This window comes from Dermacentor silvarum, chromosome 7 (assembly GCF_013339745.2).
Source record: "Dermacentor silvarum isolate Dsil-2018 chromosome 7, BIME_Dsil_1.4, whole genome shotgun sequence".
NCBI lineage: Eukaryota > Metazoa > Arthropoda > Arachnida > Ixodida > Ixodidae > Dermacentor > Dermacentor silvarum.
In genome coordinates, this window is record NC_051160.1 from 164,586,586 (window position 1) to 164,600,486 (window position 13,901).

The 13,901-nt window shown below is 45.4% G+C and overlaps 1 protein-coding gene across 1 annotated transcript in view; it reads left to right on the top strand.

The window, feature by feature from the left end:
* The window catches only part of LOC119458658 (AP-5 complex subunit mu-1-like), a 69,543-nt gene extending 68,920 nt beyond the window's left edge, over positions 1-623 (top strand). The window contains exon 14 of the mRNA XM_037720524.2: positions 468-623. Coding sequence (XP_037576452.1) covers positions 468-553 — 86 coding nt within the window. The 3' untranslated portion in view covers positions 554-623. The remainder of the gene's footprint in view (positions 1-467) is intronic.
* The last annotated feature ends 13,278 nt before the right edge of the window (positions 624-13,901 follow it).

The window sequence follows — 13,901 nt, forward strand, 5'->3', positions numbered from 1 at the left end:
AAATAAATAAAATACTTGACAGTATTTCAAATGCAATTAACATTCCGTATTTACTTGCATAATGATATGCGCCAAGTTGGCGGGTGCGTTCGTTATGCTGTGAGTAAATATGGTATATTACAATGACAATTAAGTGTACCACTCTGAAACAAGTAGGAGCTACCTATCGCTTATAAGTTTAATTTGTGACTGAGTGGCTAGCGTAGCCTCTGCGACTTGCTGGTGTGACTGCACCTTATGGCTCTGTTACCGTAAGCTTGCGTAGCCCCTTGGACGATGTCACGAACGCAAAATCACTCTGCTGGCATGAAGCCAGTCCCATAAATGGTCTAGTTGGGTGTCGTTTAGTGGTTTGGCTTGACAGTGTGTATATAAGAAACCTGCTCATCTGTTGACCACCAAAACTTGGCATTTGTAAATGTCGAAGAACAAAGACTAAAGAAAATGTACTTTCTCATTTGCTACAGATCACGAAGTTGAGTCGTTGGAGTATCGGATCTGGAACAAGTTCGGAGAAGTGCCCTTTGCCATACCAGCGGTGGCTGCGGACTGATCTCAAGAGTGGTAACTTCTCAGATCAAGTGTTTTTGTGATATAATAAAATCACGAAATCAGTTTTGAAATGAACTGTTCTTGCTCGCTTGCTTTAGCTTTCAATTTCTGCAATACTTGTCATGGTTACAGGGTGTGGAATTGCAAAGCTTACCTTAGACATAAACATTCTATTTACAATATCACATTAAGATAAAATAGGCCACTGAGTGTTGAATTTGACTTATTTCCGGGCTTTTCTCTTCCGCGTTTGTGAATATGCCAAACCATCGCACATGGAAACTATGCCGATTCTCTATCTCCCAAGAAACCAATAGCACTGTCGAATGCTTCCGGGATACGTGGTGTAGTAAAACACGTGCGGAAGCTCCACTCTCATAGCTTTCGATTCATTGCCACAGAAAGCTGTCCACGAGTATGTCCATGAGTCCTACCAGTGTTTGGTTAGGCTGTTATTACCAGGGTTACTATGAAAGTTTCGAGATTCTGTAAATTAAAATGTGTTGGAGGGAAAAATGTGTTTTGAAAAACTGGAGGGAAAAGGACAATACTGAGTCCTTTGGTGACTTGTGCAATGCCACGTAGTGAGAACCATAAGCTTGAACCTAATTGAACACACTCCATTAGTTAAATTCTTCATAAGCGTATGTGTGTCAAAAGTATTTCAAGTTGTTCAATGCCAGCAATGCTTCATATGGGGGCTGCTTGAATCTGATTACATTGTCGCAAAAAGACACTAAAGGTAACACAGTACAGTGCAACAGGACGAAAACCGAAAAGAATTTTGAGACACACAGCAGAAAAGAATTTTGAGACACACAGCGCCGTGTGTGTCTCAAAATTCTTCTCTGTCCTCCTCTTGCCGCGCTGCACCGTGTTATCGTGAATCCCAACCAACTAGCCTGCCAACGTGCCTTAGACACTAAAGGCAAATATTAAGTCACTGCCAATTATTAAGTTACATTTTATTAAAGTATTCTTCCTGAAAACTTGCAGCGTTTGTTTTGTGCGATGAAATGACTTGCTTGCAGAGAAAATTGCATTTAGTCAGGCAGTGTGACCCATCATATATAATCACCATCGGTTGCTACCTAAACCAGGAAGGGGCAGCCAAAAAAACCAGTGACGACAGTGCAGTTAGTTACATTGACAAGACGAAAACAAACTGTCCGCCTATTGTGAACATGATCTACCAGTCGTTTTTGAAGGCTCGTCTCCACGAACCTTGTTCATTTATATACTCCCCTAACGATACTTTGGCTCATGATGCTGGACTCCATTTCAGCTCTTTATGCTCACGACATCACAGGGATGCATCATTTTCTGGTGCTCACACAGCATGAGCTTCATGAGCCAGCATAATCAAGCACAGCAGTACAGGGTAGTGTGGATGGCAGGTAGTCCCTATGTCCATGCACCATTTGAGTGCCAATTTTAGTCCCAAACATGAGCCCAAATGTCCATGCACAATATTGGAGACAAATAGGACATTCGCCGAATGTCCGGTTTTGGATATCCTACCACGGATGCCCCAGAGATATTGCACATGGACCTGCTTCGGATATCCTACTGCAGCTGTCCCAAGGTTATCCCATGTGGACCTTTTTTGGCATGTACGTGAAAATTTATCCTCCAATCGAGACTTTCTCTTTGAGTTTCCTCGTAACAGCATTGTGTTTTCTCGCATGTTCAAATTACAATATGAAGCTATGTGTGCAGCTAGTGTGTACGTTGTGGTGGTGGGTAAACTTTATTGATTCACGAGAGAATCATGTGAGGGGGGGGGGAGAAAAGGGAGCAGGACGACGATGGGCCCTCGGGCCGCTCTAGATGGCCGGGCACATTTGCGCTTCAGCGACCCCTCTGGCCCAGCCCACTGTCCGAAGCTGTAGTTGTACTTTGCGAATTTTGTGACGCAGTTTAGTCTCCCCTGTGACATGCCGCTGTCACCGATTCGTGTTATCGTCGCGCTGCTTTCGAGTCTTTTTCGGAACTCGTGGAATGATTATCGTGCGTAGGCGATTGGCCTTTTGAGAGGCAGCTCTCGAAAGAATCATGTGAGAGAATCATGTGAGGGGGGGGGGGGGGAGAAAAGGTAGCAGGACGACGATGGGCCCTCGGGCCGCTCTAGATGGCCGGGCACATTTGCGCTTCAGCGACCCCTCTGGCCCAGCCCACTGTCCGAAGCTGTAGTTGTACTTTGCGAATTTTGTGACGCAGTTTAGTCTCCCCTGTGACATGCCGCTGTCACCGATTCGTGTTATCGTCGTGCTGCTTTCGAGTCTTTTTCGGAACTCGTGGAATGATTATCGTGCGTGGGCGATTGGCCTTTCGAGAGGCGGCTCTCGAGAGAATCATGTGAGAGAATCATGTGAGGGGGGGGGGGGGGAGAAAAGGGAGCAGGACGACGATGGGCCCTCGGGCCGCTCTAGATGGCCGGGCACATTTGCGCTTCAGCGACCCCTCTGGCCCAGCCCACTGTCCGAAGCTGTAGTTGTACTTTGCGAATTTTGTGACGCAGTTTAGTCTCCCCTGTGACATGCCGCTGTCACCGATTCGTGTTATCGTCGTGCTGCTTTCGAGTCTTTTTCGGAACTCGTGGAATGATTATCGTGCGTGGGCGATTGGCCTTTCGAGAGGCGGCTCTCGAGAGAATCATGTGAGGGGGGGGGGGGAGAAAAGGGAGCAGGACGACGATGGGCCCTCGGGCCGCTCTAGATGGCCGGGCACATTTGCGCTTCAGCGACCCCTCTGGCCCAGCCCACTGTCCGAAGCTGTAGTTGTACTTTGCGAATTTTGTGACGCAGTTTAGTCTCCCCTGTGACATGCCGCTGTCACCGATTCGTGTTATCGTCGCGCTGCTTTCGAGTCTTTTTCGGAACTCGTGGAATGATTATCGTGCGTGGGCGATTGGCCTTTCGAGAGGCGGCTCTCGAGAGAATCATGTGAGAGAATCATGTGAGGGGGGGGGAGAAAAGGGAGCAGGACGACGATGGGCCCTCGGGCCGCTCTAGATGGCCGGGCACATTTGCGCTTCAGCGACCCCTCTGGCCCAGCCCACTGTCCGAAGCTGTAGTTGTACTTTGCGAATTTTGTGACGCAGTTTAGTCTCCCCTGTGACATGCCGCTGTCACCGATTCGTGTTATCGTCGTGCTGCTTTCGAGTCTTTTTCGGAACTCATGGAATGATTATCGTGCATGGGCGATTGGCCTTTCGAGAGGCGGCTCTCGAGAGAATTATGTGAGAGAATCATGTGAGGGGGGGGGGGAGAAAAGGGAGCAGGACGACGATGGGCCCTCGGGCCGCTCTAGATGGCCGGGCACATTTGCGCTTCAGCGACCCCTCTGGCCCAGCCCACTGTCCGAAGCTGTAGTTGTACTTTGCGAATTTTGTGACGCAGTTTAGTCTCCCCTGTGACATGCCGCTGTCACCGATTCGTGTTATCGTCGCGCTGCTTTCGAGTCTTTTTCGGAACTCATGGAATGATTATCGTGCGTGGGCGATTGGCCTTTCGAGAGGCAGCTCTCGAGAGAATCATGTGAGAGAATCATGTGAGGGGGGGGGGGAGAAAAGGGAGCAGGACGACGATGGACCCTCGAGTCTTTTTCGGAACTCATGGAATGATTATCGTGCGTGGGCGATTGGCCTTTCGAGAGGCGGCTGCCTCGCTTTCCGACACGCCGATGCTGCCGTGCCAGTGTAGTTTTTTTTTTCTTTTTTATTCTCAGGCGCCGTCTGAGAAAGCGGCACTGTGGCGTCCGCTTTCTGTGCCTTGTCGTTTGCTAGCCTCCTGTTTCGGCTGCCGTGACTGAATATATAGAAATCTAAGAATCCCAAATTTTGGAATATGAGTTCGTAGTAGTGATGCATTGTTAATATGACAAGGAAACTGAATAACGATCGTTATTCTAAAAGGTTTGGTATTCTGAAGTTCGCAGTACTGAAATATTTTTACATTGAAACCATAAGAAGTCAGTAGGCGATTTCTGAAAAGTTCTTTAATATGAAAAGTTCATTAATATAGGGTTCGTTCTAACGAGATTTTACTGTACTCATCTCAACAAGTGCATTCCTTTAACATCAACGGCCTATATATAGTTAGAACGCATCGGTTTCAAGCTGCCACCCAAGATACGATTGTCACGGATTTCGGTAGCCTAAAGACAGACAGGGACAAGTCGCTCGTTTAAGACAAACATTTATAATCGTAAAAACAAACGGCAAAGACAACAGCACAAAACAAACAATTTACAGTACGAGTTAATTCTATAAGTTCCCCAAAGTCCTCGGCTACCTTGAATTGATAAGTCTAAAATATTTACATGGCGTCCCTCGACGTGGCCACGTCACCTTGTCGTTGCGACTTCCGACGACACGTAGTTTGGCCCGCCGATGCGTCGTAGACTCGACGTTGCTGTGTCCGACGTTCGGTCCACTCTTGGCCTGGTTCAGGGGTCAGGACGGTGGGGTGACCGAGGCGCCTGGATCACCCGATCAACTCCGCTAGCCTGCGGATCGTAGCCGCAGGGAATCCGGGAGGCGGCGCCGTCAGCCTGTAGCTGCGCCTTCCGTTGGGGCGTTCGCTCAGCTCGCGGGTCGTGGCCGCGGCAGCTGAAGAACAGCTTCCATTGGGTTGCCGCCGTCTCCGCGATCCACCCGTCCTGTTCGGCCTCCAGCTCCTTCTGCCCGCCTTCGTCCCAGAGCGTAGCTGGGCTGCCCTCTTTGGCTACGTGTCTCTTCTCCCGTTGGCCACGTAGCTGCGCGTGCACTTTTGTGCTTCTTCTTCTGCTTTCATATTGTATTCTTATTCGGACGCTCTTATTTTCTAACTTCTTTATTTCTGCCACCGACTCCTCGTGTCTTCTTGTTTACTTCTTATCTTCTGCTTTTTCTTCTTTCTTTCTTTCTTCCTTTATTGGCTCATGACAACGACGGAGAGACGGAGCGAACACAGGTTAGCTGCGATGCCTACGCTAACTGCAGAAAAAAGACATATTGCCACATATACGCGAGTGATGTGAAAACAGACAGAAAAAGACATGAATGGAAAAGCCACCGCAGTGTGCGGGAATGAGCGTCTATAACTTCGACAACTTACGCAGAACACGATGAAGATACCATGCAAGCATGATCGAGAGCACATTGCGCTGTTCACGGCCGAGAAGAAGCATTCACGGGACACAAACAAAAGAAAACTTCAAATGGTTCACCGCCGCTCGTATGTAACCAGAAGTGGAAAATTGAAGAAGCCCACTATCGAAGTCAAAAATGATGCAGGCTACTTTCCCGTTCACACAAGATGGCGGCTGAGCATGTTGCTTAGAAACTTGGCGGGAAGGTCGTCTGTGCACAAAAAAACATAGACACGCTTTTCTGATGCCCTCAATGTAAGTCACATTGTCTTTTTCATAAGTTCGCAGGCGCAAAGAGTTAAAAAAATAATGTGTGCTTTTTTCAACGTTGTCTTGCTGCCGCGAGTTGGCATCGCGTCGCAAAAGCATCTTCCATACGTTTTCCAGACGGTTCAAACTCTTTCCATTACTTGGGCTCGAAGCTGTCTCGGCTGTCCCCTTAGCTGTCTACGTAGACTATCTCCGACATTGGCCAGAATCGGAACACACCCAATGCATCTGGTCTTGATGCGTGGGCACTCTGCCCGTTGCGTCTGTACACAGTGTATGCTTCGACCATAACGGACATTATGGTGAACACTGTGGAAAAGGCCTCGGTATATGTCCATAAATGTACACATCGTGTCCCCATAACATCCCTCGTGGACATGCAAGGGACGTCCGCGGGAAACGGAAAGTGCATTCAAACAATCGCGTGAGAGACGTCCGCCGGACGTATTGAACACATCTCTAGATATCCACGTTTCGGCAGTGGATGTCCATAGAATATCCATAGGACGTCATTGCTGTCACTGGTTGGTACTGTGAAGTGCTGCATAGGTATGATAGAACGCAATGCCAATGCATAACAGATATTTTAATTGGTGCCAGAAGTTATATATATCATCCTAAAACAAGCCATTAGTCTTCTGTTTAGGTCTTGCCTAGAAGGATAAAACTGGTGAAACTGAACATATGTCAAGGCACATTAGAAGATGACGGCACTTTCCTTTTTTATGATTGGTGACATGGCTGCAGTTGCCTTAGAAAATTTAAAACCGTGTAATGACCGGCTGGCTGGACACGACAGTTTGCCTCTCTACTGTTTTTATTAGCTGTGAATAAGCCATCAAAAAGTACCTCTCAGTGCATCCTGCTCCACTGTGACAGTGCACCTACCTCCGCCGCCAATAAAGCAATGAACTGTTTTGAAAGGGGCCCATTGTGGTTTAGTTGCCCACCAACCTACCCTGTAGTTCAAACCTTGCAACAAGCGACTTTTTTTTTCTCCTTTTGTTAAGGAAATAAGTGCACAGAGCAGCAGCCAAAGACTCTCGGGAAGATTATAAAAAGTGCCTGAAGGAGGGGCATGCTTCCAAGAGTGGTTCTGGAGGATGAAAAAAGCCAAGGAAAGTCCAATCTGAAAACAAAAAATGGTAGCAGTCATTAACGTTCTGCTTTCAGTAATGAGTGCCCAAAAGTTTTTTAGTGACCAAGCTTGTACTACACACCTTTGAAAAAATAATAATTCCTGAAAAAGTATAGAAAAGGCAGCTGGCTTTTATGTAGTCAAAAGCACAGGCTGATACACGACCTTTGGCTAGAATTGATCTGCTGATCTTAAGAGGAAGATTTAGCTCAGAGCCAACTACAGTGTATTAAAAAATGTGTGCTTTGTGAGACATCCGCTGCACCAATTTTAATAAAATTTGTCACACTTGAGAGCAAACGTTAAATTCTGCAGTGGCAACTCTAGGAAGTAGAATTTTGATTTAGGACCTTGAATGTTTCACAAAAATTGCCAAAAATTGGTCGGTTAAAAAAAAATAGAAGTATGAATATATTCCAAAAGAACTCGCTGCGGGCTTGCTGGTAACACATCTTTATTTTTTTCTTTATTCTTTATTCAAGAATTACCCCGCATTGCCCGAAGGCGTTATAGCAGGGTGGTTACAGGAGAGAAAAAAACAAATCTTCATTCGTACAGCACACTTGCTCTTCACACAGCTGATTCCACTCCACAATAGTTTTGACAAAAAAGGAATCCGCAAGCAAGTTCATCCTGGCACGGTACTCGCGGTTTTAAGAGAGTGGTCATTACGCCTAGAAATATAATGTGGTTGTTTCAAGTAGCTTTCACTTCTAATTCCTGTCTTCTTATTAAATATGAGGTGTAAAAACTTTAGTCTCAACTTTTTCCCCCGAGAGGAAAGCGGTTCCCAATTCAAGTCGTGTTTCATTTGAGTACAACTTTCTCTCCGCTCATATTGCCCCAGGACAAACCTAGCAGCTCGGTTTTGAATTCTTTCCAGTTTTTTGCGCAGGGTCCCAGATGGCGCAGGCGTATTCTAAAATCGGTCTCACACATGTTAAGTAAGCAGTTTTCTTTAGGTTCGGCTGTGAACATTTCAAGTTCCTGTGAATAAAATTGAGTGCCCTACCATCTTTTACAATGACGTCATCCACATGAGCAGACCATGACCAGTCAGATGGTAACGTCACACCTAGATACTTGTATATAGGTTCGTTTTTTATCAGGGTATTATTTATCTGGTAAAGACTTACAATCCGTTTCTTCTTTCTTGTAAAACATACACGAACACACTTTTTTAAATTCAAATTCATCTTCCACGTGGAACACCAAGTATTAATACATTCTAAGTCTAATTGTAACATGGCAGCATCTTGTTCACTCTTAATTTTCCTATAAACAATACAATCGTCGGCAAACAACCGCATACATGACGAGATACCAATAGAAATATCATTTATATAAATTAAAACAAAAGTGGCCCTAAGACTGAGCCCTCTGGGACTCCTGACGTCACGTCAGCGTATGCCGAGTCTTTGCCGTTCAAAACAACAGATTGTCGACGCTGAGAAAGATAATTTTCAATCCATGCAAGCACACTTGAGTTAATATTTAACATTTTAACTTTAGTAAGAAGAAGTGGATGTGACACTGTGTCAAATGCCTTGTGAAAGTCTAAAAAGACACAATCTATTTGTCCTCCCTCGTAAACATAGAATGCCAGTTCATGGTAAAACTCAACTAATTGAGTTGTGGAAGATAGACCTTTATGAAACCCGTGTTGTTCTTTGATTAGTATATTATTATTTGTTATATGACGCATTATCTCGGTATATAAAATATGCTCAATGATTTTGCACGAGATGGATGTTAGTGAGATAGGCCTGTAATTCGCGACATCTCTTTTCGAACCCCCTTTATGAATAGGTACAGCTTGAGCGGTTTTCCAATCATTAGGTACGAGCTCTGTGAATAGCGATTTCACATAGATTCGATAAAGGCACATCGAGATTGGTGTAGCACACCACTTTAGTATACGTGGAGATATACCATCCGGACTATTTGCTTTGGTTTCACCTATGACCTTTAGGAGTGCCTCGATGCCTCTAACGCTTAATGCAACTTGTTCCATTAAAGGAAGTGTGCTTGCATGTGGTGTCGGGCTATGGTTGCATTTAGGTAGGAAGACAGATTGAAAATATGTGTTCAAACACGTTGCCTTTTCGGTATCGTCTGTAATTATTTGTTGATTATAAACAATTTCATTTATTCCTACAAAATCTGATCCGCATCCTTTTAAAAACCTCCAAAAATGTTTAGGATTAGATTTCATTCTGTCGTTGAGTGTCTTAAAGTACTCTTCCTTCGTATTTTTTATACCAAACTTATTTATGTGATTCTTACTTTTAGTTTTTTTGTATCTGTTAAATGCTCTCTTTCTTTTTTTAATTATTCTGAGAATACGCAAATTCACCCAGGGTTTCTTACGTTTTTTGAGTCTGGTGGAATCTATGCTTGGAACATACTTGTCCGTAAGCTCAAGCAGTTTATCTTTAAATACCCGCCATAAATCATGGATGTCGTGATCCTCAGCAAGACATTCAAAGACCGGCAAGTGATCGAGGAGCTCCTGAGAGATACTAGAATAATCACCTTTTTCGCAGAAAAAAACTCTCTTTGATGTGGGTGATGTTGATCGGTTAATAGCTGTTTTAATGTTTGCAATGACAGCGTGGTGATCGCTTATTCCTGGTATTATATGAACCGAGCTAATAAGCGTAGGTGAGCTGCAGAACAAAAGGTCCAGAATGTTACTATTCTGAGTTGGAGCATTGACATACTGTAATAGTCCGAAGGTGTTTACAGTGTTTTTCATTTCTAAGTTAATTCGGCTGTCAACTTTGCATACACAATCACCTTCTGGCCATTCCAAGTCAGGTAAGTTAAAATCACCCGCAAGTAAAATAGGCTGCCAGAATGCCTCCGAAACAATATCATACAAAGATTGTAACAGTTTTAAATTTGAACCCGGTGGTCTGTAGAATGATCCAATAGTGTACGAGGAGTTATCAGGTAGGGTGACTGAGCACCAAATTGATTCAACATTGTTGGTATCAAGATCTAGCATAAATGACTTAAGAGAAGAGTGAATTAATAAAAACACCCCTCCACCGAGGCGGGGCCTGGCCTTCCGATAAGGAATGAATTCTTTAGGGAATACTTCACTATCTGCGATAGACGGGTTCAGCCACGATTCTGTGCATAATTGCATAATTAAAAGAGCGCAAATAGGCACAGTCGCAACCAGCACACAGCCACGCGTGCAGACACACTAGATACACGCAGCGCTCGCTTCCAACTGTTATATTGCTTGAGTGTAAGCCCCCATTTATACAGAAAGTTAAGCATGCACGAAAAGAAAAGTAAATTAAAAAAAAATTAATTGAAGCCACTATCAGAGAGATAGAATTAATATGTTGGTCAGAGCCTTGAATCAAAAACGACACTTCTACACCGGAACAAAGATAAAGGTGGTTCAGTGTGCTGCTAGTTCTTCCAAATGAAAAAAGGCTTCTAGGGCCACATGTGCTGTTGTTCTTGCGCTTTTGCCAAGAGTCTTCGAAACTGGTGTGTCTGCATATGTGTTTCCATGTGTGGCTGTGTGTGTGCACTCATTCAGTTATCTAATTACAAAGTTTGCAAATTCTTGACTCTGCACCAAAAACAGATATCATAGTTCTGTGAACTGTATCTGTTATATATATATCTGAAGTGGACAAATTTGATATATGAATTTACAGCTTACGTGAAGTTGTTGATGAAGGCTTTGTGATATTACCGTAGATATTGTGAGGCTGTGCATAATACATCAATCTTGTTCACTTTAGATTTATTATTAGGCGCAGTTTACAGAATTTTGATAACGTTTTTTATTACAGATTTGTAGACTGGACACATGAGTGTTTCTTTTTAAATTTTGCTATATAAAAAAATGGCCATTAAAAAAATTCAGCTTACTGCAGCCACTAGAACATAACTTTTTCTTTTAAATGCAGCCGACCTCATCAAATTTGGTGCAGTGGTTGCCGAGAAATATCATTTCTCTGTTCCTGTGTGTTTAGATAGGAGCTACTAAGCTATAGATTTTTTGTTTCCTGTAAAGTCTCAAGATATTTTTAGCATTTTATATAAGAAAAGAAGAAAAAAAAAACAGATAATCAAAGGACTTTAGTTTCCTGAAAATACTTATGCGAGTTGGTTCCGCTCCTGGAGGAAGAAAAATACTAGGAGGGAGCGTCGCGTGATTCTCTTAGCCTTGGCAAGCCAACCTCCTCTGAAGCCGCCCCTCCCGCTCTCTGGGGCCTTGTGCACGGTGCCTTTTGGGTAGGAATAGGCCCACAAGGTTGCCGGACCATTCGCGATTGTTTGGTACATGGTAACCTTTAGCGTGGTGGCGTGGAGCGGAGGTAGAACTCCAGGCTTCTAATCTGAAAGTCGTAGGCTCGAATCCTCCTCCAGTCCACTATTTTTTCAGGCTTGGAGTGGCGCCTGACACCGGCAAAAAAAAAAAAAAGTTGTCGCAGTTTCACCTGAAAGGCGAAGCATCAATTGCGATAGCAAATTTGTAGAGAGCTATACGGAGTAATGATAGTAGCTTTATCAGCTGTATAAACTTGGACATGCAGCAGCACCGGCAACACGCAGATCTGTTGTCGACGCCGTCGGCGTTTTGCACGCGTTCGCACAAAATGCGTGCGGCGTTGGTGACTGTTGCCGGAGCCTCTGATATAAATAGGCACTTGGTGCCGCAGCTAAACGTCGCCTCAGTCCCCCCCCCCCCCGGTCTTTCACGCGTCGGAAGAAGGCGCGTTTGCTCGACATACAGTTGATTGTAAAGGAGGAAAGAGACGCCTACTTCTGCAGCCCTTAAGGGAGCACGGCGCAGAACGCGCGTTTGTTCTCCGCCGCGCGTTCACTCCCCGTGAAAGCGCGCGTCCCTCGCGCCCTTTCACTCGCACACACAGCGTTCGGCGGTGCGCGGCAACGATTTCATCTCTATTGACGTCATACGGAACCTCACGGCGACGGCAACGGCGACGGCGACGGCAGAAATCTGCTTTGGAGTGTCCATATAATTGCTATCGCAATAAAAAATTGCCAAGAGCTAGTGGGGCTATACTAGTCCAGGTACAACCAAATTAGGAAGGCCCACTAAGCTTCAACAAAGTCACTTCCTCACTAGAACAGGAATTGGCCTCTCTGGTGCAGTATTCAGCCACTACCTTCCTCATGACTCCTACAATTAACCCATGGCCCTCGGTCCCCAGCGGCTGCAGAGCACCTGAACAAGGCGATGGTCATACCTTCGACGCGGCAGAGGGTGCTAAGAATCTCTAGGACTGGACAGGCCACCACTGGAAACTGAACCTGGCAACGTTCAACACGCGCACCCTCTCGAGTGAGGCTAGCTTAGCAGGACTATTTGAAGAATTATTTGAAGAAACTGGTGAGGCTTACACAGTGCTGACTAACGGCCACGTCCTCTGCTACAGAGGTCTTCCAGATAAGAGTGAATTCGGGGTAAGATTTCTAATTTATAAGGACATAGCGAGCAACATTGATGAGCTATACAGCATTATTGAGAGGGTAGCAGTCGTCGTAATAAAGCTGAATAGGAAGCATAGAATGAAGGTAGTACAAGACTATGCTACAACCTCCAGTCACGATGATGAAGAAATAGAACAGTTTTATGAAGATGTTGAATTGGCGATGAGAAAGGTGCATACTCAGTATCATTGTTGCAGAGTTACCACTCCGGAATTGGAATGCCTCCGGAATTATTCCACATTTTCGCGATTCCGGAATGGGAACGGAATGGCGACAATGCTTGGAGGAATGGAATGAGAATGGAATTAAGCACCTTTTGCCCGGAATGGAATGAGAATGGAATTACTTGTTTTTCCGAAAATAGAGCGCTTTTTCGTCTACGTGCTGTTTTTTGTCAAAATATGCCGAAGAACCAACCAGCCCACGTTCAAACATAAGTAAGCCAGAGCCTCAAATTTAACAATAAAGCAGTATTTTTAAAATGGCTTGGCTGATTACAAGTACGGTACATTTAGAAGCAATGCGCCTACCACAATTCTGTCCTTATAGACTGAGTTGCTCCGAAGTCTGTCTCGATTCTTCGCGTAACCGCGGCTCTATGCCATTAGTATTCGTCGTGCGGAACTACGGCGGCGGCATACTTCCCCACTTGTGCCTTGTGATTTTTTATTATCTCGGCCGCACATTCGCCCCCCCCCCCCCCCCTTCACTTCTTTGTTTTTGCTTCTGTCGTCGTTGGCGACTTGGACGCATATTCGGAAAAGCGCTTCTCAAAGTTGGGATGCATATTGATGCTGGCACGATGCTTGTGTTCACTGCAAGCTTTTGCATACCAGCTTGCGCGCCATCTTACCTCGTACTTCTCTCCCCCCCCAACTCTTTTGCAATACTGTCCTCTCTGTCTAGACAACTTACACCTTCGCCCGAAACTGTCGACAAAGGTCTGCAGGTCAGCGCAGCACACAGTCGTACATGATGAACTGTGCGCCCTCTTCCTCCATACAGAGAAAAAGAGAGAGAATAAACTTTTGAAAGCATTGGTTCGGCAAGCCAGCCGAAGCAGGAGAGCCCACATAACTGCAGTCACGGCGGTGCCTCCCCGCGCCCCGACGCAACAATTCACGCCGAACAAAACCCACGTTCGCTCTGTTCTAGGGATCTCTGTTCTAGGGTAGGGAAAGGGGTGGGGGGAGGAGGGAGGGGAGGTCCGGGTGGCGCCGTCGCCGCGCTGGCACCTGTTGGTGGCTAGAGAAGCCCAACGGTTCATATAGTAGTTCGCTCATACTGTGAATGCTAGACAATGCTTCGATGCATTCCC